Source organism: Montipora foliosa, chromosome 7 (genome assembly GCF_036669935.1).
Source record: "Montipora foliosa isolate CH-2021 chromosome 7, ASM3666993v2, whole genome shotgun sequence".
NCBI lineage: Eukaryota > Metazoa > Cnidaria > Anthozoa > Scleractinia > Acroporidae > Montipora > Montipora foliosa.
This window is the reverse complement of record NC_090875.1, coordinates 37,213,473-37,238,580: the sequence shown is the minus strand read 5'-3', so window position 1 is coordinate 37,238,580 and position 25,108 is coordinate 37,213,473. Positions and strand designations below refer to the sequence as shown.

The following is a 25,108-nucleotide window of genomic DNA, read 5'->3' as shown; positions in this document are numbered from 1 at the left end:
AGGTCTGTCGTATTTTGAAGATTCTTTCATTTGATTTCAATGTTCTGACAGCAAAGTCTCTAAAACCAAAACTCCATTTGAGTTACGTGCATTTAAAGTGTCTTGTTATCAGCTTTTGAAGTTCAATACAAGCGCACAAGTGCATCTGAAAAGATAATATATAGATATTTAGCCAGGCCTAAAAGCGGAGCTCGCGTTTCTAACCCCAGAAAGCAGTATAGTGTTTATATGAAAATAATGTTTCTGCATAACGTACAAAATTAATCGACATTAGTGTGTACAGTTTACAGTGATCAAACAGATCAAACACCTCTGAGCTGACGGCAGTAAAGAAACAAGCCTTACAAACAATAACCAACAATTTAAATCAACAACTAAAACTGAAATTACATGCACAGTAATCTCTTTCAGAAAATTTTGCGTTTGACTGACATTCTTTACACCCTCATTCTTCAGTTCAGAACAACAGCAATCTTTACTAATCAAAAAGTCAACCGAAAGGGTAGTTAATTGGTTTGCTCGACTGCAATTTCATAGTGCAGTCCATTTCATACAAAAAGCCTATAAATGTGATTGTTGAAATATGACAGAATCTCTATTAACACTGAATTGCAAACGTTTCCAGGCCTTCTTCGTTTTTTTTATGTGAGGCAGCGAGGCATATATTAAGAAGGAGAACATTACCTGAAAGCCCCCCGTTGTAAATAAGTGTTTTGTCTCTCGCTCTATTTCTCTCAGCTTTACGTTGATTTTTATTGAAATTTTCTCTTCATCTCCTTCTCGAGAATTTCTTTGCCTCAATTTCTCAAATTTCGTCCCCTCTTCTCTCGTGCTCTTCCCTGCTCTTTATCCCGTTGCTCGTCACTAATATGATTTCCCGCCAGAAAAACGCGGGTTGCCAAATGCAACGCTGCCACGCGAATTCCTGCAAGGGAAAATTGATCGAATACTCCCCTCTACAGAAGCTGTTCTGCCTCCCCACCTCCACCCCGACAGTCTTTACGGGGGGACGGACGTACGTGACGTCATAGCCAAAATTTCTCGCATGGATAGATTTCCCAAACTAACTTACCTACGGTGCTCCGCTGGCTCGCTTTGCTCGCCTGAGCGCCGCTATTATATCGCTCCACAATTAGCCAGTTACCCGAGTGTAGTTAGCAAGTCAAGATATCAATAAAGTATTCTAAACAATATAAAGAATAATGAAATCAAAATTCTCCTTATAAGTTCCTTCTCGGAAATGATTTTGGCACAAATTAATGTTTTCATTTATTTATCATCATTTACTATATATATAAACTAATTAGCAATTAGATTAGGCAGAAAGAAAGAATGATAATTTAACAGATGTCGAGGAAGCCTAAATCACCATACCCAGGCGAGCAGATTTTTCGACAGCTGTCTTCTTCCAATGTTTGCCTCCCTTGGCAGACGGCATGGCTAAGTAGCATTATGGAAGGAAAACCACTATATTTGCCGATGTGAATAAGGTTTATAATAATAATTTATTTATTGATTTTTTTCTGTAAATTCTAGCTGTCAGTATTGTCGATGGAAGTATCACCGGCCACGAGGTCACTTTAACATTGTCCCCCACTGCTGATGCCAATAAGGTTAAGAACTACATTGTGCTTTACAAGTCTGCGTTGAATGGAAAGAGGGAATGGACATTCAAGAGGAGTGAAAATACTCAAATCACACTAAGGTCACTGAAAGGACTGACTAAATACAAAGTAATGGCAGTGGGATATACTTCAGACAGAGACACTTATGGAAGTCAAGAAATTACCTTTGAAACCTTAGAAGGTGAGTAAAACGTTTATTAAGAGCTTTACTTTGTAAACCTCTGAGGGTGGGGGTAAAAGATTAACAGCTTAGTGACTGATTGCTACTTTCGTTTCAGAACACCTACCTACCTAACCTACCTACACCTACCTAACCCATTTTAATCTGCCTAACCACTCCAAAAAACACATGGCTATCTGCGGCCTTTCCCTACATCTAGGTACGACGGAAAGCCGCAAGAATGTGGCACCCTTAATCCTCACGGTATTAACGAACGCTTTTCATTTAACTAATATATTCCTATTTTTCACGTTGCCATGTTACCACCAATAGCGTAGCTCCTACTCTACTATAAAAACTACTCGTAACCCATAATCTCTTGATTCGCTCTGACGAAGGGCTAACGCTCGAAACGTCAGCTTTTAGAATCTCTGTACGGTTGCTAATTTACATTATCAACTCCGTTGATAAAACCAAATTTTTGTATACCTAAGATATAACCTTGTTTTTGTACGCCCCTGGTAAAATCTAACTAACAAGAACTAACATGAATGACTTCAAATCACATTATACATTGGCGCAAGCTTGGAATAAAAAGAAATACAGCAGTCTAAGGGCTCAGTCGAATCGCATATTTAATCACCCACTATGCTACTTAAGGACAACTTCAAACATTCTTTTAACTAAGTTTATTTCAGCCTAGTTTCAATTTAGTGAAGTTTGTTTAATTTGATGTAACAACTTATTTATTTACTTTTCTTTTAGCAGCAGAACCAGAAACGACCACTGCGTCAATAACTAGTCCAACACCAGGTTAGCTTGCATGTGTACGGGAGAATAATTATTAAGAGCAGAAACGTGATGTGCATTCGTATCCAGGAGCAGTCCCCAACAGACACTTTGCTGTGTTATAGTCAGTTGCTCAGTGATATTATACTGTTTTGTACACTCACCCTGGCGTCTAATAGAAATAGTGATCGCAACAATAGATGCTAACATTAACAGAGTTACTTGGGTATATCACATCATCGATTTGGATTCCTCAAAAATAACGTAAAGACCAATGTGTTTACTGTGCCCCAGTGCAAAAGCTCGAGTACATGTATTGTACGACATCATTTATACGGTTGAAGATTTCAAGAGTAAACTATCAGACTTGCTTTGCCCTAGCTTTTTTGAGCTTAACTTGGGTAGAAAATAAGGTAAAAGTGGAGGAAGATTCTGAATACATAATCATGGTCTTAAAATCAAATATAGTTACTTGATTTTGTTTTTGTTTTCGTTCACTGTCTGAGGGAAGGGTTAAATGTATATGTATTGGTAAGGAATTCAATTTAATTGATAGATGGTGTTTCCTTAGAACCCATTGCCCTGATGTACCCTTATGGAGATGCCGCCGGAGATTCTATCATTACATTCGACATCAGCGGAAAGAAGTGTTTTAGGATAAATATCCCTGACGGGGGAATGGCATTCTTTGGTAAACGACACAGGAAACTCCATGTAAGTCTACTGGCTCGTTCAACCCCATGGCTTAAATATACTATCAACAGACGCTATCATAGGGCTTAACATACGCAAACAGTGAATTACTGAGGCTGCTAGTCCAGCTATGACATAGTGATGTAAACAAAGTACATGTATGTGTTGCCGGCAAAATTCGTTTTCTTTAACCTAGGTTAAATTTGCATTGTGATCCGCATTTTACCTAGGTTGAATACGCACTCAGATGGATTGAAGAAAATTAAGGGTCGGGTATCCCAGAAAAGTACCTTTTGGACTATTTTTCTTTGCAAACAATGAAAGCGTCGTTGCCAGAGTGCTCTGTTGGCAAACTGTCCCTACTAATTTTGTCGCCGATTGTAGATTATGGATTCAACCTGGGAACGGATTTTACCTGCAACATATGGACTAGCAAATCGTCGGATAAGTGCACATTATTTTAATACGCTTGTTTCATCCTACAGGTTTGTCCCAATGGCGTAGTCCAGTTTGAAAGTGAACGTTTAAACCGATGGCCTTACAGATTTGGTCAAAGATACTGGCTGAGATACGATCCAATTCTGGCACCCTATTGGAGCAACATAGACCTCGTGAATTCGTTTGTCACTGGAACTTCAAAGGTATTTTATCAGGTATATTCCGATTCCATCCCAGGCGCAAACACAACGTTAAGTATGGCAACCGCAGACGTCATGAAGCTTCTTTCGAGACCTCTTCCAACGAATTTCAGCGCATCTTGGGTTCTTGTTGTTACATGGGAAAAACTCCGTCCTCGGAAATATACAGCAGCATCACAAAATTTGGTGAGATATGTATAGTATTCTTTTAAATGATTCAACTTATGACAGATGTATGAGACGCTAATGAATAATTAACATTCTCTATCAGTTAATGACGCTGATCTTTTTCATGGTTCTCACACATTTAACTGCCCCTGTGATCAAAATTTTTTCTTCAGATTTTGAAAGTGTGTCTGCTTATCACTTGACTGGCAAAAATTTGATCTTTGATTTTTATCCAAAGGCCGTTTACATTGAGTGTCAGTTTTGGATTTCACGGTCCACCATTACTCACATTCAAAACTGACCGATTGGACCTCAGAGGGTTGGCCCTTGAAAGCCTAAGACTCCCGAGCTGCATATTAATAAGTAATGAGCATTTGACGTCATTTTCTCGTCCCACACACAATTTTTTTCTCTTCGATAAAGCAGGCATATTATCAAGATTAAAATACCATTTCAAAGCTGAAAGAGAGTGCATTTATTTCCAAGAGACGACTTTGAAGTCGAAGGACGATAAACAGCGAGACAATTCATCCGTGTCGTACTGACCGCTTGCGGTTTTATAATTCATGCAACAAATAAACACCACCAGTGCATCCAGTTCCTCTCATCTAGATGCAGCTTTTTCTTCAAATATTCAAATAGACATTTTAGAGCGAAGAGAGTAAATGTGTCATTAACAAAAGATGATGTGCTACGGAATTGTATCCCGGTCGGGATACATTTGAATTTGATCAGGGGCACGTGACCAAGAATTAACCAATCAAAGTGCTCGTTTTGTTGATTGACAGTCTAGGTGTATAACAATAAGATTTGTTATCATCTTCGATTGTTTTACAAATATCCTACACCTCTTAAACGCCTGAAATGAAGGCGGATCTTACTCTAACTAAAGATCTCATTGAGTTCCGTGTTTTACCTTTCATTTCTCAAACGTTTTACCAAATAGACAAGATGTGCTTCAATTTTTTTGTATTATTTTGTCAATGGATGTTTATCTCTCCATTCCAGCTGAACACGTTTCAGGCGGTCATTATTACCGACGGAGTTTACGCCTTTGTCATGTTTAACTACCCTGAAGGTGGTATACAGTGGTCCGCCCCAAGTAGTGTGTAAGTATCACCTTTTAATTAACATTAGAAATGTAAAACGTTTTGTGTTATCCTTTACTTACCCGTATTCTCATTTCTTTATCGCCTTTCTTGAGTTGTTTTCTTTCAACTCAGGTCCAATCATATACACTACACCAACTACAGAGGTCTTCCTGTTATGGGATGGAATGCTGGAGACGACACTGGGAACTTGTTTAACTATAAAAGGTTGGTAGGTTTGTTTCTAGTTATGAGCTTTTATGAGAAGTTCTCGTAATGTTCACGGTTCTCTAATTACTCGACTTACAGATCAGGGACTGTTGGGGTGGAAAGCATCGACAGTCTTGTGGGAAACACAGGCATCATTGGAAAGTGGTTCTTCAGACTTGAGAATTCAAAAGGAGAACAAGACGCCATTCAGAAGTGCCTTCGCTGGTTTAAAAATCAGCCAGACCCTGCGTCGTACACTGATGCTGTTGAGCCATGTCCTTGCACTCTGAGGCAAGCTTTCTTCGACGAGCGTTTTCAGTGGATCACACCAGAAGCACCATTCACCTACTGTGTATATACCAGGTTTCCTTCTGCAGCCAACAGAGGTCGACAGTGTTGTTACCACACCAGGTTTGACACCCGGTTCGGTGCTCTGATCGTTGGCTACCCTGATGGAGGAGTTATTCACCGGTATCACATGCTGGCTTCGAAATCACTTTATCTAAGACATCAATTCAGTGACGTCTTGGGCTTCAAACATTGCTGTGTACAGTCCAAACTGTGCGAAAGATTTTTTAGAAAGCGACCATCGGAAGGATGCCAGAACTACCTTCCCCCAGTGTGGAGTAAGTTGTTGTTGTTGTTCTTTTTTTTTCGAGTAAACCGCTGCGCTAAATGCTGTTTACTCAATACGAATCACAAGGGCAAACTGTGACAGTGGAAAGATACAATAGAATGCCCTCTTTGAAAGTCATGAGGCCAAAATTTGAAGAACACTAAATTACTCGAGCAAGGGAACACACTAAAACCATGAACACTTGACACCTTTTTGTGCATTTGTTTGATGACTGCACAATGAGGGCTTTTGAGTCGAACAAAAAAAGACAAGCGTATTTACACCATAAAAATAAAGAAATAAGAAATTGATGAATATATAAGTACAAATGAATCCTCCTGCTTGAAAAGAGGCCTTAAGGCTGGTTTTCACTAGCGACAGAGTCAGAGTCGTAGTCGTAGTCGGGGTCATGAAAGAGCTCACAACCTAGTGAAAATCGAAAATCAGAGTCGTAAGCGTAGTCGTAAGCCCGACGAAATCGGAGTCGGAAGAATCGGAACGTTTTCATTTCTTCCAATTCCTATTATGACTCCGTCGCTTATAATCCAATGAAAACAAAATTGTCTGAGTCGGAAGCAGGAGTGGGAGAGCCAACCAATCACAACGCCTGGAATCAAACACTGTGATTGATTTAGTATTCCGCTTCTGCTTCCGATTCCGACAATCTAGTTTTCACTGATTGTAAGCGATGGAGTCATAAGGGGAATGCGTGTTCTGCTTCCGACTCCGTCGGTTTGATTCTCAATAGATCGTATCCTTCTACGCTTCTGATTACGACTCCGACTACGACTCAGTCTCTAGTGAAAACCAGCCTTTATTGGACAACTAATAAGAAAAATGAAGAATTTAAATTTCGTGGCTGGTATGACGCGGCGTTTCGTCTCGGCCAAGAGACTCATCAGATACTTTTCGAATTGCAGCAAACTCGTTGAGCATCGCCCTCAAATTGCATATAACAATTTTTTATTGCATATAACTCGTGAACTTTGCGGTTGGGAATCCTTCTGTGATAGAAGGCCAGACTGCTAACATCTTGACTTCGCGAACGGGACTTTGAGCGCGATGCTCAACGAGTTTGCTGGAATTCGAAAAGTATCTGATGAGTCTCTTGGCCGAGACGAAACACCGCGTCATACCAGCCACAAAATTTAAATTCTTGACAAGTACTTCACAATTTTTTATTGCATATAACTCGTGAACTTTGCGGTTGGGAATCCTTCTGTGATAGAAGGCCAGACTGCTAACATCTTGACTTCGCGAACGGAACTTTGAGCGCGATGCTCAACGAGTTTGCTGGAATTCGAGAAGTATTTGATGAGTCTCTTGGCCGAGACGAAACGCCACGTCATACCAGCCACGAAATTTAAATTCTTGACAAGTACTTGACAATTTTTTATTGCATATAACTCGTGAACTTTGCGGTTGGGAATCCTTCTGTGATAGAAGGCCAGACTGCTAACATCTTGACTTCGCGAACGGGACTTTGAGCGCGATGCTCAACGAGTTTGCTGGAATTCGAAAAGTATCGGATGAGTCTCTTGGCCGAGACGAAACGCCGCGTCATACCAGCCACGAAATTTAAATTCTTCACAAGTACTTGACAATTTTTTATTGCAAATAAGAAAAATGTACACAAAAAAATGTTAAGTGTTCATGCTTAGAGTGTCTTCACTGAAAGTATTTGCCTCCTTTGTACAAAAATTTATATAATGATATACCCTCAGTAGAATAAATACATGGGCAGTGTTTTTTCCAAAATCGACAGCTTTTAATAGCGTGCGTGTAAACGTCTACTCTTTCATTTCACTCAGAGGTAGTAGACGTCCTGCGTGCTGACCAACCCTTGAGGACCCGTCCCTAATAGTCAAATGCTTGTAGTCTTGAAAATTTTACTGACACTGAAAACAATATCGATATTTCGATTGCCATTTCAAGTGACAAGCGTATGTTTTTTTCTATAGGCTGGTTATGGGGTGATCCTCATTTCGTCACCCTAGATGGTGGAAACTACACCTTCAATGGTCTTGGAGAGTATACAATGGTCAACGCGAAAAATGGACACTTTGAGTTACAAGCCCGAACAAAACTTGCCAAAGGAGGAGGAACAGCAACCGTTTTTGCTGCAGCAGTAGCGAAAGAAGTGAACACAAGCGCTGTGCAAGTGGCGCTGAAGGACGGAGGTTAGTGTCGATGCACCACGCAGGGTATAATTAATTGACAGATTGATCAGGTAATTCATTAGTTAATTAATTATTTTCTAACTGAGCATTATAGCATAATTTTAAATTTACTTTTTTCCTTTCATCTTACACGAGCGTGTTTTTCACTTTTAGGAGGTTTAAAGGTGTTGGTCGATGGAGAAGTATTTCAAGGTTTCGACAGTTTAACCAACGTCAGTTTGAACCTGAATGGCTCTGTAGCAGTATCACGTCCCGAAAACAATTCCTTCCTTGTGACGTTTCCGTCTGGGATATCTGTGACAGTGACGGAAGTAAAAGAGTCACTCTCCATTGTCTTTGCTGCTCCTGTGTCATTTAAAGGTTTCACAAAAGGCCTTTTAGGCACCTGGAATGATGACGCATTGGATGATTTCCTGAGACCCGATGGTACCACACTGAATCATAACGCCACAGGAAGAGAAATCCACTATAATTTTGGACAGAAATGTAAGTTACTTGACTGGGTATAGCTTGGTTTCCCAGAAGGAAAATGTGGTATTCTAAAAGTTAGAACTACAAATTCCTTTTTTTTCGGAAAAAGGCGTTGAAATTTTAATCTCTCATCAAAATACGGGATGTAATTTCTTTTTTAACGCCCTCTAGTTTTGGAACAACTTTGTTGTTCAGGGGCAAGTCACAGTTTTTCAATTATACGGCTAATGTTCTTTTTGTTTTCCTTTTTTGTTACAGTATATACATTATGCAAGACTATAATATCACTTACATCTAAGGTTACGAAGGCAGATTCCTCGCAGATGCCAAAGTAGCAAAGAATTTTGATTTTTTTCCAACCTTATGGGTGATCAAAATGTATGGCACGAAAAAAGTGCTTGGTTGTAAATCATATTGCGATCATGCTTGTAAAATTCGTAAACTCGGTGAACTCTTGTAAATGTACAAACTGCAAACTGCTAATCAGAAAACAAATCTCCCTGTTATTTATTTCAATAAAAGATGTTGACTGTACTTATTAATAAGTGGAATGGTTTCCATTTTCAGGGCAAGTTACGTTTAACACATCCCTATTCGCTTACAACCCTGGAGAAGATGTAAACACCTTCAAGAATGAGTCATTTGAGCCACTTTTCCTGGATAATATCACTTTTGCGAGTGACGCTTTAAGGCAGCAAGCAGAGGCTATTTGCCAAGGAGATGTCAACTGCTTATTCGACATAGCCTCTACAGGAGACACAGCAGTTGGAGAGAGTACTAAACAAATATCTGTGCAGCTGGAGAGCGAATCGGAAGAATTGCGTAAGTTAAAAGCGCATCTAGAAACGAAGATATGAATGGGGCTTAACTGATAGCTGAAGATTGAGGGTCTAAAATAGGACCTTCTCAGCCCGCTTCACGCCACTAAGTTTTCTTTAATCCCACCACCCCACCTGCTCCTGACATCTCATCTCGATGCCGTTTTTAAGTGTGCATTTATTTTTGGACTAGACGCGATTTTTAGAAGGAAATGCATCATAGCCTCTTTCTTTATTTACGATATAGAAAGCAGACGCTGGTTTTAGTTTCTCAAAATTACCAACTTTTGGGTAAGTTCTCTTGGATTGGAAAACAGCACACGACTCAGCGGAGAAAAAGGAAGGCAGTGGGTCTGCAGAAAGATCGGTGAAATGTGGGGCATAATGGAAAACATCTATATTTTAGAACATTCAACATTTTTATTCACTACCATCCTTTCAGGAAATATTCCAATCATATACTGAAGTGAATGAAAATTTTTAAAGCACCATGTCGAGGAAACAAAAAGACAGTAACATTCGAACATACTACATGTCTTCAAGATACAATTTCTGTTAAATTGTAAAATAAAATATCAATTGTTCAATCAGAGTTAACACTGCACAGGCATTTTCCCAGGAATGACTAGCGCCTTTCCAGTTTTCATTTCGTCAAGAAGTCAACTCTTTTTTGTCAACATTTGTTGTTTTAATTGAAAAACGACAAAATGAATTTCTAGTGGGTCCGAGTCAAAAAATCACACGTTTATTAAACCTCACCGGGCGGCCAAACCAAGATCTCACTCCTACCAAAAATTTTACGTACCGACTGAGTTGAAGATTTGAAAGATTAAGCATGAAGTTTACGCCAAACGGCAAACGTCGGAGTGAAATTTGGGTTTTGCCAAAAATGGAAGAACCGTGCTTGCCATTAGTTCATTTCCGCCCTTTTAGCTCCATATTGTCAATAATAATAATAATAATAATAATAATAATAATAATAATAATAATAATAATAATTGTCGCTGCTAATCGCCGTCGCAAAGTACAGCAACGACGCAGCTCAACAAGGTCGAACCAAAAGCATACAATGGCGCCTCTGGCAGCCGCTATACGGTTCATGTGTGACCTTGGAGCACAGCTTACAGCCAGCTGGAATCGGCTGTATGCTGGTTTTTGCCGAGGGGGGAAAACCGGAGAACCCGGAGAAAAACCCTCGAAGCAGAGAAGAGAACCAACACAAACTCAACCCACTTATGGCTTCTGGTCCGGGAATCGAACCTCGGCCACATTAGTGGGAGGCGAGTGCTCTCACCACTGAGCCATCCCTGCTCCCTGCTCAAGCAACTTCTCAAAGGAACGAGACAAGTTAAAATGAGAGAATTTTCACGCTTTTATGAGAAGCAGAAGCCTGCCGTTTCCCGTTTGCCGTTGGTCTTAAGCGTCCTGCTTAATCTCTATATTATCACTTTGTTGCGGACTGAATATTTTCTTCAGGCCCTTCTTCTTCACGTTTCTCTAAAGTACGAAAACTTTTCCCCAGGAATTCGAAAATAATTGCCGTTTTGTCCAGTTCCCTGTTAAAATGTGACAAGAGTACTTTGAAGTTGCCTCTTTCGTGACTTGGAGAGCGCCATCTTGGATATGACGTGTTATGACGTAGCAATAGTCAACAAACGTGTTCGACCATACCAATTTCTTCGATCCCTGATCACTTTCTCAATGTTGTGTGACTTATCTGCTTCTAGAAATTCAAATGTAAGATGAACTATGGTAAACGGACTTGTGGTTCAATAGGTAGTAGGCCATGTAGGCCATAAGTGCGACAGAAACTCAAGTCACGTAATAGTTATAGATTTTCTAGTCAATCAAACTAGGCGGCAAAAATCAGCCAGAGCAAATGTAAATAAGACAAAAACCTTGAACATGCGAAGAAAAAATATTCACAAGCGTACCTTTTTCAATTTCTTCCTTCAGCGACAGCCGTCTTCGATGCTTCAGCAAACGCATTTGTTTACTTTCACACCGAGAAGCGTTTGGGTGTACGCTTTCGATGGGGATGAAACTAGACGCATGTTTAGACTTGAGAACGCAAATACAAATTTTTAAAAATCCGAAGCTTACACCGGAAAATTAAAATTTAAAGAAAAGTTGGCCGGCGAAAATAAAACGTGGATGGATTCCTCAAACGTGAAAACCTGACTGCTATATAATTTGTCTGTTAGGGTCTGTCATTTACATTTACAAGTACATTTAGAAATCCTTGACTATTGCTACGTCATAGCCTCGTTTGAATACACAAAAACAAAGATGGCGGATTTCAATTTGAATTTGCCTATTTTTGAAGCGTTATTGTTGGCCATTTAAACACTTGTAGTCCAAATGAGTGGTCAAGTATGACAATACAGGTAAAGAACTTTCGATTCAGAGAAACTTTTTCTAGACCGTAGTTTCCCTTTAAACTCTCTTCGCTCTTCTGGCCTTACGCCATGTTCATCAGGGCCAGGGGATGCGGGAGAGTCCACCGTTGGCATTTGAGTCAGCGGTTGTGACTTTGTCTGCCGTGACAGCATTTGAAGTGAGAATAATCTTCTCACTCACGGGGAGCCAGCCCGTGCCATTATTGTTTCTTGCCTTACACTTCCCTGGCGCCATGCGTTTTAGCCCAATATCGCATCATTGCAATTTCTTCGTGAGAACCCTTGCCTACAGGGGGTTGTTCCATTGGAGGAATGTCGAATAGGCCAAGCGTCCATTAAGGTAGCGAATACCATGATCCTCGACTCGTATAGTAATGTGCCGACCAATAAGTTGTTCGTTTTAATCCTTCTTTGACTGTTTTTCCAAAGTTTCGTGGGTATTGAAACATTGTATTGACCTGGCTCTTGTGATGAACAGAAGAATGAAGATTTTCCACATAAAGGGTCATAAAGCTCAGCAAATTTGTGCTGTCATAGGAAAATTGACTGAAATTCTGTTGAAGGCATTCCAGTTCCCATTTTAGCAGCTTTACTGAGCGCACAGTCTTGGCGGCAACACTTCCTTTGAGGACCATTCAAAGTAAACAATTGGTGATTCACTGGCTTCTTTTGACAAAGTCGGACTGTTAAGTGGGTCGGTGTTTATTGTTGAGAACCCAACCGTAGAAAAAAACCACCCGTGTAAATGGAAGTCCATCCATTCCCCGCTCGTAATAATCAAGAATTCCCGCATCCCGCCATAAAAATAATGAACTTCCCGCTTCCTGCCCACCTCTATTTATCCCAGATCACACCTGCAAATAGGCTTTCATCCCGCATGTCGCCAGAGAAAAAAGGCGTATTCCGCATCCCGCCAACCCTATGCTAGGCCCTCAATATTGGTGTCACTTTTACCCGCGACAGCTGAGGAACCTCGACATTCCTAGGTTATGCCTGAGAAGTGAATTTACAAGTTTTATTGATAGTTGAGGAATAGGTTGAAACATTGATTTTTTTTTAATTTGTAATTTTAATAACACATAAGGAAGGTACAGTAATCACACCTATACATACATTGACTGGTAACAGGGAAATAGCTAAAATCTTAACTGATTTAAGTGAGACTGCGGTAAACCCAACCAGACCCTCTGAAACATATACACGTAAGCCATTTGTTTCCAAGTTATTGGAAATCTCCCAAAATAACTGACATCATAACTTTCATCTTAACAAGGCTTATGTAAAAAATACCACTGTTTTCCTACACATTTGCTCTTTTAGATAATTTCCCACCCAAGATTATGTCTGGGCCTTCCGAGCTTAATTTGACAGTGAACACAACGGTCAGCGTAACTGTCACTGCAGAAGATCCCAACGGTGATCCCATGACCTTCAACGTCTCCGGAAGTCTTCCGAAAGGGGCCAAATTATCAACCAATGTTTCGTCCGTGACGCTAACTTGGAATGTAACCACCGAAGAGGTAACTAATCAAAACTGAAGTGGTAGTTAAAATACAACAAGCGTTAATCATCGTAATGTTAAAGATGACGATGATGATTATATTTCTTTTCATGACAGTAGTACTAGTGATGACGATAATAATCATATATTTTACATCGTACGCGTTTCTTTCGTTAGTTAATACGTGGGTCCTATTTTTGGGTGCAACAACGGTTTACTCTCTTCAACTCCCCTTCGTCGGCATATTACATTTCATTTATCTAACTCATTTATTAAGAGTACTTCGTTACCATTACCAAAAACGTCGATAGAAATTCCATGTTCAATAACTCTTATTAGCGCTGTCAAAAGGTTTATTTATTGAATTGTCATTGGCGGGGGAGTAACCGTGCACATGTAGCTGTATAGCCAAGATTTAAGTTATAGGTTAAGAATAACTTTTAGTGCTGGGTTAAATTTGACAATCTTTTTAACTGCATGGCAAATTTTCTTTTCATATTTTTTTTGCAGATTGATATAGAGTTTGTGGTCGCTGATGATTCCAAGCAAGCTACGGTACTGCGGCCATTACTAAACGTGTGCGCATGTCACAACCTAGGAACGTGTGTACCTGTAGATGAAAATGACGCAGATAACAGTGGTCAAAGATTCAATATACTTTCGTGTGTGTGTCAAAATGGTTATACCGGCACATTTTGTGAGGCGGACCTAGATGCATGTGAGGAAAATTTCCAACCCTGCTATCCGGGGGTCCAGTGCACTGATTTAAAGCCACCTGCAAACGAGTCAGGCTTCGATTGTGGTCCTTGCCCAGATGGGTTAACAGGAGATGGAGTCGAATGTACAGGTAATGGATAGCAATCTCCCCCCGCCCCTCCACCTTCCCTCAGTCCTCCTCGCCCGATGGAGGTGTTTTTTTGCAATTTTGAAATGGAGTTTGATTTAGGGGTACGAATGGTCCTTCGTACGAAATCGTTTTCTTAGCGGTTATGCGTGTCGCGCTTGAAATTAAAACTCTAAAGTCGCGGTCTCACCATGAAAAGCGCTAGTCGCGACTTCTCGGAAAGTCTTGCGTGTACCTTTCTCGACTCCTTAACTTGCAACGCTAAAACTTTCCTTATTTGTTTCTTTATCCACCGCGAAAAATTTGATTTTTTTTTTTTTTGCCCGTAGCATCCACTTTTTGCCACACTCGTGAAGCTAAATTTCGATTTTTTTTTCTGAGTTCATTTTTCCACTTTAATTTAATAGTATGTGACGTCATATTGCGTCACAAAAGGAAAAATCACCTCATCTTTAAGAGAAAGTTGAGAGATATCTACTGAAAGTAAAACAAAATAATTCTGATATGTCTTATGAGAACGAGAATTGAAGGACCCCTTGAAGGTGTGATTGGGGCTCCCACATCTGTTCCTCCTTGCACAATTCATACCCTAAAGCGAATCATTTAATTATTCTACATATGTTGAATCTCATGTTGCATTTAAAACGTTTCAGATATTGACGAATGTGCGACGAATAACGCAGGCTGTGGACAAAATTGCTTGAACAATCACGGATCATTTGAGTGTGACTGCGATGCTGGATATGTTGTAAATCCTCTGGACAAGAAGAGTTGTGCTGGTTAGCATATATAGCAGCTGTTTAGAAAGATCAATTCGTTGTTATACTATTCTCTGCCCTACTTTGTTCTGTTCTGTTGTGTTCTGCTCTACTCTCCTCAGCTCCTCCCCGCAGCTCTCCTGTGCTCTACTCTTCTCTGCTCTCTGCTTTTCTCTGTCTTCCTCTTCTCTTCCCTTCTCTTCTCTGCCATCCTCTGCTCTTCTTTGCTCTACTTTCCTCTTCTTGCCTCACTTCTCCTCGCCTCTCCCCTCCTTTCCCCTCCTATCCTCTGCTCTCCTCTACACTCCTCTACTGGCTCATGTCCTCTCCTCTCTTCCGCTCTTCTGGCAAATGGCTTGTCACCATAAGATTAAGTTTGACTACATACTGTAATATACATACTTTATTTATTTAAGCCAAGGTAGCCCAGTCAGGGTCAAAACTGACTCTGTTATCAAAAGGAACCCTGGAAAACTACGCTATTACAACTAGTTGCAAAATTAACAACTGCAAGTCAGCTCAATAAATTTAAAGACGTTTCCATTGATAATTTTATCGTGGTCGAACCACTTTGACCATAAAAGAAAGAAAATATGGTCCCGTCTTCTAGGTCAAAGAACAGGCTAGACCCGTTTTAAAGCAATAATGCAAGGAAAATTTATATCTTTGTTTTTTTCTGCTTTTGACTATTGTGCGGTCTGAGCAAGAACCTATCCGATAGAATTGATAGACGTCATAAAAGTGCGGCTCTGATCATTACCTAAACTGACCGGCGAAGGAATTAGTGACGTTACACGTTACATCAAACAGAGTACCTCGTTACCGAGTTTTAAGACCTATACGAAAACATACCTTTTCAAAAAATGTTATAACTTAGATTAGCATGTAATATAGTCTTTTTACCTAAAAATGTAGTTTTAATATCTTAAAATAGTTTTAATATAGTTTTTACCTGAAAATTGTAAAATTCATCCTACTGCTACATGTAAATGTTCTTATTTTGGATTGTAATTATTGTAAAGCGCTATTGGGCTGAAGGGAAATAGCGTTATATAAAGCATTATTGTTATTATTATTATTATTATTATTATTATTATTGTTATTATTATTATTATTATTATTATTATTATTACGCGGTGGGAGACGCTTCAGATCATACTGCGTCCTTATAAATGTTAACAGTCAAGCTACATATTAATTATACCGTAATGCTAAACTATGGAATCCCTGTCCATTAAAGATTGAAATATATATATATATATATATATAATTTCTTTTTTTGAGTAGAACGTATTTCGTAGAGCGCTCAACTCAATTGATTGAGGAGCAATAACTATGACTTTACACAAGTTTAGGTTTCACGATGGTTACTCGTGAAACCTAAACTTGTGCAAAGTCATATATATATATATATATATATATATATATATCTTTTGAAATGATCAAAAAATCTTTGCGCTCATTGGGTCTACGAAAATGTCTAAACTTCATTAGCTGGTCACGTTGTAAGTGCGTCGTATACGTTTAGATTACAAGATATTCGGCGAATATATGAAGCATATATTAATTTCTTCTTCTTCTTCTCCTTCCCGTTCTCTTTCTCCTTCTCCTTCTCCTCCTCCCCCTCTTCCTCCTTCCCCTCCATCTCCTCCTCCTCCTTTTCCTTCTTCTTCTCCTCCTTCTCCTTCTCCTCCTCCTCCTTCTCCTTCTCAAGGTAACATACCTACTCACCCTGGTGTCTTATTGCAGACGTAGATGAATGTGGGTCGGGGAGAGGAGGATGTATGCAGATCTGCGAGAATACATTGGGTTCATACACTTGCAAATGTGATGCAGACTTTAAAGTGGATCCCGCTAATCCAAAGGACTGCATAGGTGAGTTATTTAGGGTACGTTTGATTGACCGTATTCCGGAATAGGAATACATGGAATATATGGTAGAAATCCTTCGTTTCTACAGAGATTCACGTTAAAATGGTCAAACATCGGTTAAAATGCTATTTGAAAAATATTTTTATTATCCTTGCTGCTTCGAAACGCGCCAGACATACCGTTTTAATCATCACGCCACGTATTCTTATTCCGGAATAGGGTCAATCGAACGCGCCCTTAAAAGCATTTACCAGCATTGTAAAGACCGAAGGATCACATGTTAGTACTATTTCTGACTACTTGTGACAATTTGCAATGCATTCGCTTCTTTACTTAAATTAATAGGTCTTCCGGAATGGACATAGCATAAAAAGATCATTACAAAAAATGAACATTCTCCTGTCCTTTTTTTTAGCCAAGTACCTTTGTCCACAAAATTTAATTGGCTGTGACGATATCTGCTTGTTGTCTGATGGAAAGGAAAAGTGTGCTTGCAGAAAAGGATATGCTTTACAACAGGACGGAAAAACTTGCAGAGGTAGGTGGTGTATTAATTACCCCTAGGATGTACAGGGGAAGGGACTTGGCGGATGCCCTCCCCCCCGTATTTTTTAAAAATTTTGTAAACAGGATTTTCTCTGGGCGACTATCCATTTCAGTAGATGTTAGTTGAGACAATTTGCTGAAAATTGGTTAAAATCTTTGTTGTTATAGATGTAGGAGATCTTACGTGACATGTAGTTGAATGGTTGTGTATGAGCTACGAAATCATTAAAGCTTATACTAAAATATAATATTGTAAGCTGTTAGAGCCATATTATGGGCCAGAATTAGTTGCAAAGTAACATAGTGATCTAGTATGCATCTTTTAAATCTTAAGCTGTCGGAAACGCTAAGATGGGTCTCTAACTAACCACCCCCACCCTCCCCCCCCCCCTCCCCACACACACACCTGCAAAATTGACGACGCCGAAGTACCTGACATAAAGGAACTCTAAACGATATCTTTATTGAAATTTTTTCTTAGACAAGGACTTCCCAAGTATTTTTTTTTCTGCTTGCTTTTCTTTCAGATAAAGACGAGTGTGAATCTTTTGAATTGAACAGCTGCGACCAACGATGTAATAATACCGACGGAGGCTATGTCTGCTCATGTGTACATGGTTATACTCTCGATGCTGATAGCTTCACTTGCAACGGTAAATTATAATTACAAGAGGCCTGATGTGCTACCCTTAAGAGTGTTCCTGTTTGTATGAGTGATTTGCTTTAATCAGAGGGCTAGCACAGCCCTCTATGCCAGTACAACGCTATATGTTACAACAAATACTTTCTTCCCCCCCCCCCCCCCCACCTTTCCCTTGTCTCCCTCCCAGCCCCTTAGTTTTGCTACATAAGAACAAAAAGATGAAAAACGGTATGGTGGCGATCGTAATCTCATTTGTGTAATGGATTTGTTTTTTTTTTCTTTGGGGGGGGGGGGGGGGGGGGTCTGTCTTGAGAATAGACGTGAAGGACTCTTTCTGATTTATAAAGTAAATCGAATGCTATAATACCGCAGATATCGATGAGTGTTTGCTGTTCACCTATGAGTGCCAAGATGAATCCATGCAATGCGAAAACAAACCTGGCTCTTACGACTGTGTTTGTGGAGAAGGACTATATTGGATTGACAACAAATGCCAAGGTGAGTCCAATGCAATAAATAACTCGAAGAAAGGCAAACTTTCGTGACATGACCGATGAAAAGAATTGGCTCTAAATACTAGGACTCGTCCAGTTATTTCTCAGTGTTCGACATTTTACAAGAAGCCTGCCACTTTGTTGTTTGTTGTCTTTTGTTGCCTGCCATTTTTGTTGTCTTTTTAATCGGTCAAGATGACGCTATGAACTGCTCGATTGAGTTTCTTCAACCTTGGAAAGGTTTGGGGACTTAATTTATGTATTTATCTTGTATTCATTTTTTGTTTACAATAGCTTGGTAATATACATACGAAGAAATATCATTATGCAGATGCCTACTCGAAAAGCCAACTGTCAAGCTACCATTTTGTTGTCATATGTTATTACTCGTACTCGATAAGTCTTAAAGAAAGTGTGCGCTTTTGTCACAAATGCACACACTTTTTATCTTTATACTGAATTTATTAACAAAGCTTAAACAATTGAAAGACCTCAAAATTGGACAGGACATTACAAAATAATTAAACGTCTGAACGTGTGAGCCAAAGGGCCTCTGCTGGCACGACGTCTGGGTGACCCTTCAAAGGCCCCCCCCCCCCCCCCCCCACTTGAAAAAATTAATTAGAACGCTGCAGTTCAATACCACCCAATTCAGTTTTTTTTTGTGTTTGTGTAACACTTACCACTGGCAACCCACTGTAAGCTGCATGCAACGTCTGGTTTTATTTTTGTGCAATTTAGAAATCTGAAAGGGTACGACAGCCGCAGTTAAGAGGCAATAGATTGAATATTAATTCTTGAATATTAATTAGCTGAACCTCCCAAATTTTTCAAGAAGGGATACATCTCTGTTTGGGCATTTTTCATATTAGAAGAACTAAACATGACTTCTAGTGTTCTGAATTACTATGTTTAATAAAGTTGTTTCAATGTAAAGTGTACTAGTTTTGAAATACATGTTTGTCTATTTGCTGAAAGGACTTGAAAAGGGAGCTGAACCTCCTCCTCCTCCACCTGCAGAAGAACCGCGAACACCATCCGACGAGGAGAGAAGCCAGTCTGTCGAGTTGCAGATACTGGGGTTAAATGTGTCTCAGGTTGGATAATATTTTCGTTTTGTATCAACATGCCTTTGAATTCCCTGGGGAACAAAGGGTCGCCACAACAACCTTGAACGAACATGGTTCTAGGAAATCCTCTCCATCTCGGTCCTCGTCTTACCAGCTGCCTTCACTTCAGCGTCAACGCTTCTGCACCAGGTCTGTTTTGGTCGGCCCACCTTCCGCTTCCGATGTGGACTCCATTCAATGGCTTGTCTGGTGACGTTAGAGACAGGCTTGCAGAGCGTGTGACCGATCCATCCCCATTTTTAACCGCGCGGCCATGGGCCGAGCGTGGTTCTTGCTCTGCACGTTGCTTATTAACCGCGCGGCCATGAGCCGAGCGCGGTTCTTCGTCTGCACGTTGATGTTTACTCGCCAAAAGCTGTTAAAACGTTAATGTACTTAAAATTTATGAATATTCCATTCTTTATTTAATACAAAATATATTGCTTTTTGTGTTATTGAAGCGTTTGATTAGAAACGAGTATTGAATACATAAAAAGCCATTACGTCATTCATGGAATGTGTCGACGTTTCAACTTTTATTGGTAGGGAAGTAACCACTGTACTAAAGATAACCGTAGATAACGTACTTCTTGAATTATGTGACTCGTGTGACTACGTTGCAACCCCTTTCCTCGTGTAAAAAAACAATTAAATTTAATCGTGATTTTTAAGAAAAAAAGCTCTAAGTTGTTAATAGTGTTATTCTCGTATCGTTCATATCCATACAAATACGAAAAAAGGTCCAGATTAATTAAGACCATTACGTCATCGGATATTTCACAACGGCTACGACTGATGTTGCAATCGGAGTGTTTACAACGGCTATAAGTGACGGTGCAATAAGATCGTGTGCAGTCGTTGTTGTGAATTGTTGCGCTAAAGGTTGATCAGGTGATTTTGTGTCTACAGTAATCAATGAATCATTAAGGACTGCTATGGAATATGCACTAGATTGCGACTACAGTGGTAAGAAGACAGCTAAATTTTTAAAGCGCGTTTATAAGATCTAAAAGATCTAGTTTTTTTCGTTTTGTTGGCGAGCTGAAAGAAACTTTCACTCGGCCACATAGTCAGTGGGACTTCCAGTCACGCAACTTATGATGTTTATTCGCCAAAAAGCTGTTAAAACGTTAATGTACTTAAAATTTTATGAATAGTCCGCTCTTTATTTAAAGCATTTTATATATTTTTGTGTCATTGAAATATGTCATCATAACTTTTAAGAAAGAAAGCTAAGACTATTACGTCATTGGAGATTTCACAACAGCTATGACTGATGGTGCAATCGGAGATTTGACAACGGCTATAAGTAATGGCGCAACAAGTTTGTGTGCAGTCGTTGTTGTCAGATTCATCAGGTGATTTTGTGTCTATAGTCATCAGTGAATCAACAAGGAATGCTTTGGAATGTGTACTACGTTGCGACTATAGTGGTAAGAAAACAGATAAAATTTAGTTTTGTTGGTGTGCAGACCCAAACTTCTACTCGGTCATATAGTCAGTGGCACTTCGAATCACGCAACTTATGATGTTTATTCGCCAAAAGCTGTTAAAACGTTAATGTACTTAAAATTTCATGAATATTGCACTCTTTATTTAGTACAAAATATATTGCCTTTTTGTGTTATTGAAGTGCTTGATTGGAAGCAAGTATTGAATACATAAAAGGTCATTACGTCATCCATTGAATGTGTCGACGTTGCAACTTTCATTGGTAGGGAAATAACCACCGTACTAAACATAGTCGTGGATAACGTAATTCTTCAATTGTGTGACTCATGTGACTACTTTGCTACCGCTTTACTCATGTGAAAAAAATAATCGTTTTTTTTAAGAAAGAAAGCTGTAAGTTGTTAATAGTGTTATTGTCGTATCGTTGATACCCACGCATATCCGAAGAAAATTCCAAATTAATTAAGACCATTACGTCATCGGAGATTTCACAACGGCTACGACTCATGTAGCAATCGGAGTTTTCCCAACGGCTATAAGTGATGGTACAATAAGATCGTGTGCAGTCATTGTCCGTTGTTGTGCTACAGATTGATTAGGTGATTTTGTGTCTATAGTCATCAGTATTAGTTATGAGATCTAAAAGATCTTCTTGTCGTTTCTTGATCTCGGATTCGATTGGGGCTTGCCTGGTCCTGTCCTACGGTTGTTTATTTGAGATGACTTCCGGCCACTTGATGTTGAGGATGTTCCTGAGACATCTGTTAATAAATGTCTGGAGTTTGTGGGTCTTTGTTACCCGACTGTTTTCTGAGCCGTAAAGTAGGACCGACTTGACGTTGGTGTTTAAGATCCGGATCTTGTTGTGAAGCGAGAAAGCTGTTGATCTCCAGATTGGCCGTAGGGTGTTGAAGGTCTGTCTTGCTTTGTTGATTAGGAACTTGATGTCTCCGTCTGTGCCCTCATCCTTACTGACTACACTGCCCAGGTAAACAAACTTGTCGACTTTGATGCTTTCTTGGTGTAGTCGCACTGGATCTTGCTTTTTGTTGTTCACCCTCATGACCTCCGTCTTCCCGATGTTGATTTGGAAGCCAGTCTTCTCCTCTTCTTCTGCAACACGGCATAGCTTTTCTTGATCGGCTTGATATCTGTCGGAGAGAAGGCTGATGTCGTCTGCGTAGTCCAGGTCTTCCAACTGCTTCGTGAAAGTCCACTGTGTTCCAGTTCTCCTGCCTGCCGTGGCCTGCCGCATTATCCAGTCGACCACAACAGGAAGATCGTTGGCGACAACAGACATCCCTGACGAACGCCGGTTTGTACGAAGAAGGGTTCCGTCAGCTTCCCATCATGGCAGGTGGCATCTTCATACAGTCGTTGGATGAAACGAACTTTGGTGGAAAACCGTAGTGGTGCATCAGTCTCCAGATGACATCCCTGTCGACGCTGTCAAACACCTTCTGAAAGTCGACGAAGACTGAGTACAGGGGGGTCTGCCACTTCAGGGACTGCTCAATGTTGATTCGCATTGTGGCGATGTGGTCTATGCATGATCTGTCTTGCCGGAAGCCAGCCTGTTCATCCCGAATGTCTTGTCCCGTACTGCCTTTAGTCTATCTAGGATGATTCTCGTCAGTACTTTCCCTGGGATAGACAGCAGCGTGATTCCTCTTCAGTTTTTGCAGGGTGAGCGGTCCCTTTTCTTCGGCAGCTTCACGAGGTCGCCTTTCTTCCAGTCTTCTGGCACTCTCTCTTGCTCCCAGATCTTGTGTAGGAGTGCGTGCTGGATGTTAGTTGAAGTCTGGATGTCTGCCTTCAGAGCTTTAGGTGGTATTCCATCAGGGCCTGCTGCTTTGCCTGACTTCAGTGACTTTATGACCTTGATGATCTCATACTTGGTAGGGGGGCTGGTGTTAATAGCAAGGAGTTCAGTAGGTGGGGGATATCAAACGGAACAGATGGTGCAAGCCTGATGAGTGTTTCGTTGAAGTGTTTTGCCCATCTTGTTCTCTGGCCTTCCTCCCTTGAAATGGTATTGCCGCGTTCTTGTCTTTGACTGGGCGACTAGGTTTGCTGTTCTTTTTCCAGAGAGGGTCCTCGTGATCTCATATAGTCTTTTCATGTTTCTTTGGTCCGCTGCGGTCTCTGCTTCCTGGGTCAGCTCCTCAATGAGGCTTTTCTTGTCTGATCTTGCGCTTCTTTTCACTTCCGGGTTTTTGTCCCAGTAACATGCTTGCAGTTCCTGCTTCTCTTCTTGGACTTGTGTTTGGTTGATCCGATCCTTTAGTCGTTTTCTCTCCGTAATCAGTGCCCATGTTTCTGTTGTCAGCCACTCCTTGTGTTTCCTTGTTTTCTTCCCCTTTCCTTTTGTATAATTAACGTAAAAAGATTTATTGACTGTTTTGGCGGTACTGTCCACAGCCTTTTATTTTTATTCATTCGCCGAACGCGCGGATAGAATCGAGAGAGAACTGGCGCCTGCGCAAAATCGGGAGACTTGAAGCTTTCGCGCTCGTGCGCGCTTCGTACGCTAGTCTACTTCGGCGGGACTTACCCGTTTGCTTTTTTAAGTAGAATGTCCCTTATAACTACTTTGTCAAGCCAAACATGGAATACTGAATAATTTTTAGTCCTTATCCCGAAGAAATGTTTCCCAGATTAGCAGATTATTTTGTTACAACGTCTCGCTATGTGAACCTGAAATGAAAATTTGCGATACGGAGTAAAGAAAACACTTTGAGCTATATAATTGTCCCAGTCACAACATGTGCCTCGTTTAAGAGATCTGTCTTGGGTATTCTTTGCTATTACTTTTCAGTGGAACCAGCCTCTACAAGCAGCATTCAAGGCTGCAGTTGCAACAGCAGCAACGAAGCACTGCTCAGAAACGGATGACTGCAGATCTACACCTACCAGGTACATTTTCTGCTTTTTCTGTTTTTCCATTCACTTTCCTGTTCCTTCTGTTTCTTCTTTCCCTCATTTGTTTTGTTCCTTTTAAATTTCCCTCATTCATTTTATTTCTTCTTTCCCTTACTTGTTTTGTTCATTTTTAAAATGTTCTATTACTGTGAAATCATGACAAATACCGTTATTGATGTATTGTTGACGATTCCAAACGAAGCAAAGTTTTAAGCGTACTGTTCATCCTCATTGTTTAAACGTCGTTCCGGGAGAAGTAAAGTAGCTCCGTTTGAATAAGGTTAGGGCTTTCAGACTAGCTCGCGCGAGCTAAGCTTTTCTTTGCCTTACATCAATATTAACATCGCTTGTTGAGTTAAGGAAGAAATAAAAAAATGACTAAAAAGATGACTAAGTAACCCGCCAAAGACTTCTATTACTAATGTTATCTTTCTTAAGATTCTGCAAAGCAGTGGTATTATTGACACCTTTAAACAAATTTTACGTTTGCTTGTGTTTCCCAGATGTCTATTGTAAATGCACATTTACAAAAACGACCAGGAAAAAGATAGAAAAGGCAAACAAACAAAAAGCAACAGACAATTTAAAATTATAGTTAATCGGTGATGTGGTAGTTCATGTTCCTTTTTTTTTCTATGGCTTGTTCAGTGCTCGCCGTAAGAGGGCAGCTTCCTTCATCATCTTCACAGAAGACCAAGTTCACATTCTTCCAGGCTACCCAAAACAGATCTTTATGGATCCTCTACTGGCAAGCTTAGCATTTTACTTGCAATTTCCACCCGGAACTTCCAATGTTGACGCTATCACGAAAGACAACCTCGTTTCCATCGTTAAAGGGTCTATGGCAGACATTTCAAACTCCATTAATGGTAACATTTCGAGCGTGCAAACCCTCGTCGCTGAAACGTCAACAATGGTAACATCAACAGTAGCTCCATCTAGGCCCATTGAGAAGGCCTCTTACAAGATGCCTTACATCATTGCGGGTTCCGTTGCTAGCGGACTGTTGGTCATTATCATTGCTGTTATAATCATACTGAAATGCAGTAATCCAAAGAACAGGTAGGACAAAACTGGTGATCTTTACCCCATGTGTTATATTTATTACGAGA

General features: G+C 40.2%; 1 protein-coding gene across 3 annotated transcripts in view; it reads left to right on the top strand.

Annotated features, from left to right (window-relative positions):
* LOC138009455 (uncharacterized) overlaps positions 1-25,108 on the top strand; it is a 96,561-nt gene that overhangs the window by 69,260 nt on the left and 2,193 nt on the right. For 2 of the 3 annotated variants that reach the window (XM_068856477.1, XM_068856475.1), the window contains exons 26-45: positions 1,537-1,806; positions 2,551-2,598; positions 3,146-3,288; positions 3,753-4,091; positions 5,082-5,182; positions 5,297-5,389; positions 5,471-5,997; positions 7,949-8,167; positions 8,321-8,653; positions 9,206-9,460; positions 13,176-13,375; positions 13,867-14,203; positions 14,854-14,979; positions 16,708-16,833; positions 17,246-17,368; positions 17,904-18,029; positions 18,392-18,517; positions 19,492-19,610; positions 23,893-23,990; positions 24,645-25,058. In XM_068856477.1, coding sequence (XP_068712578.1) covers positions 1,537-1,806; positions 2,551-2,598; positions 3,146-3,288; positions 3,753-4,091; positions 5,082-5,182; positions 5,297-5,389; positions 5,471-5,997; positions 7,949-8,167; positions 8,321-8,653; positions 9,206-9,460; positions 13,176-13,375; positions 13,867-14,203; positions 14,854-14,979; positions 16,708-16,833; positions 17,246-17,368; positions 17,904-18,029; positions 18,392-18,517; positions 19,492-19,610; positions 23,893-23,990; positions 24,645-25,058 — 4,123 coding nt within the window. The remainder of the gene's footprint in view (positions 1-1,536; positions 1,807-2,550; positions 2,599-3,145; positions 3,289-3,752; positions 4,092-5,081; positions 5,183-5,296; positions 5,390-5,470; positions 5,998-7,948; positions 8,168-8,320; positions 8,654-9,205; positions 9,461-13,175; positions 13,376-13,866; positions 14,204-14,853; positions 14,980-16,707; positions 16,834-17,245; positions 17,369-17,903; positions 18,030-18,391; positions 18,518-19,491; positions 19,611-23,892; positions 23,991-24,644; positions 25,059-25,108) is intronic. The other variant, XM_068856476.1, reaches the window with a different exon arrangement.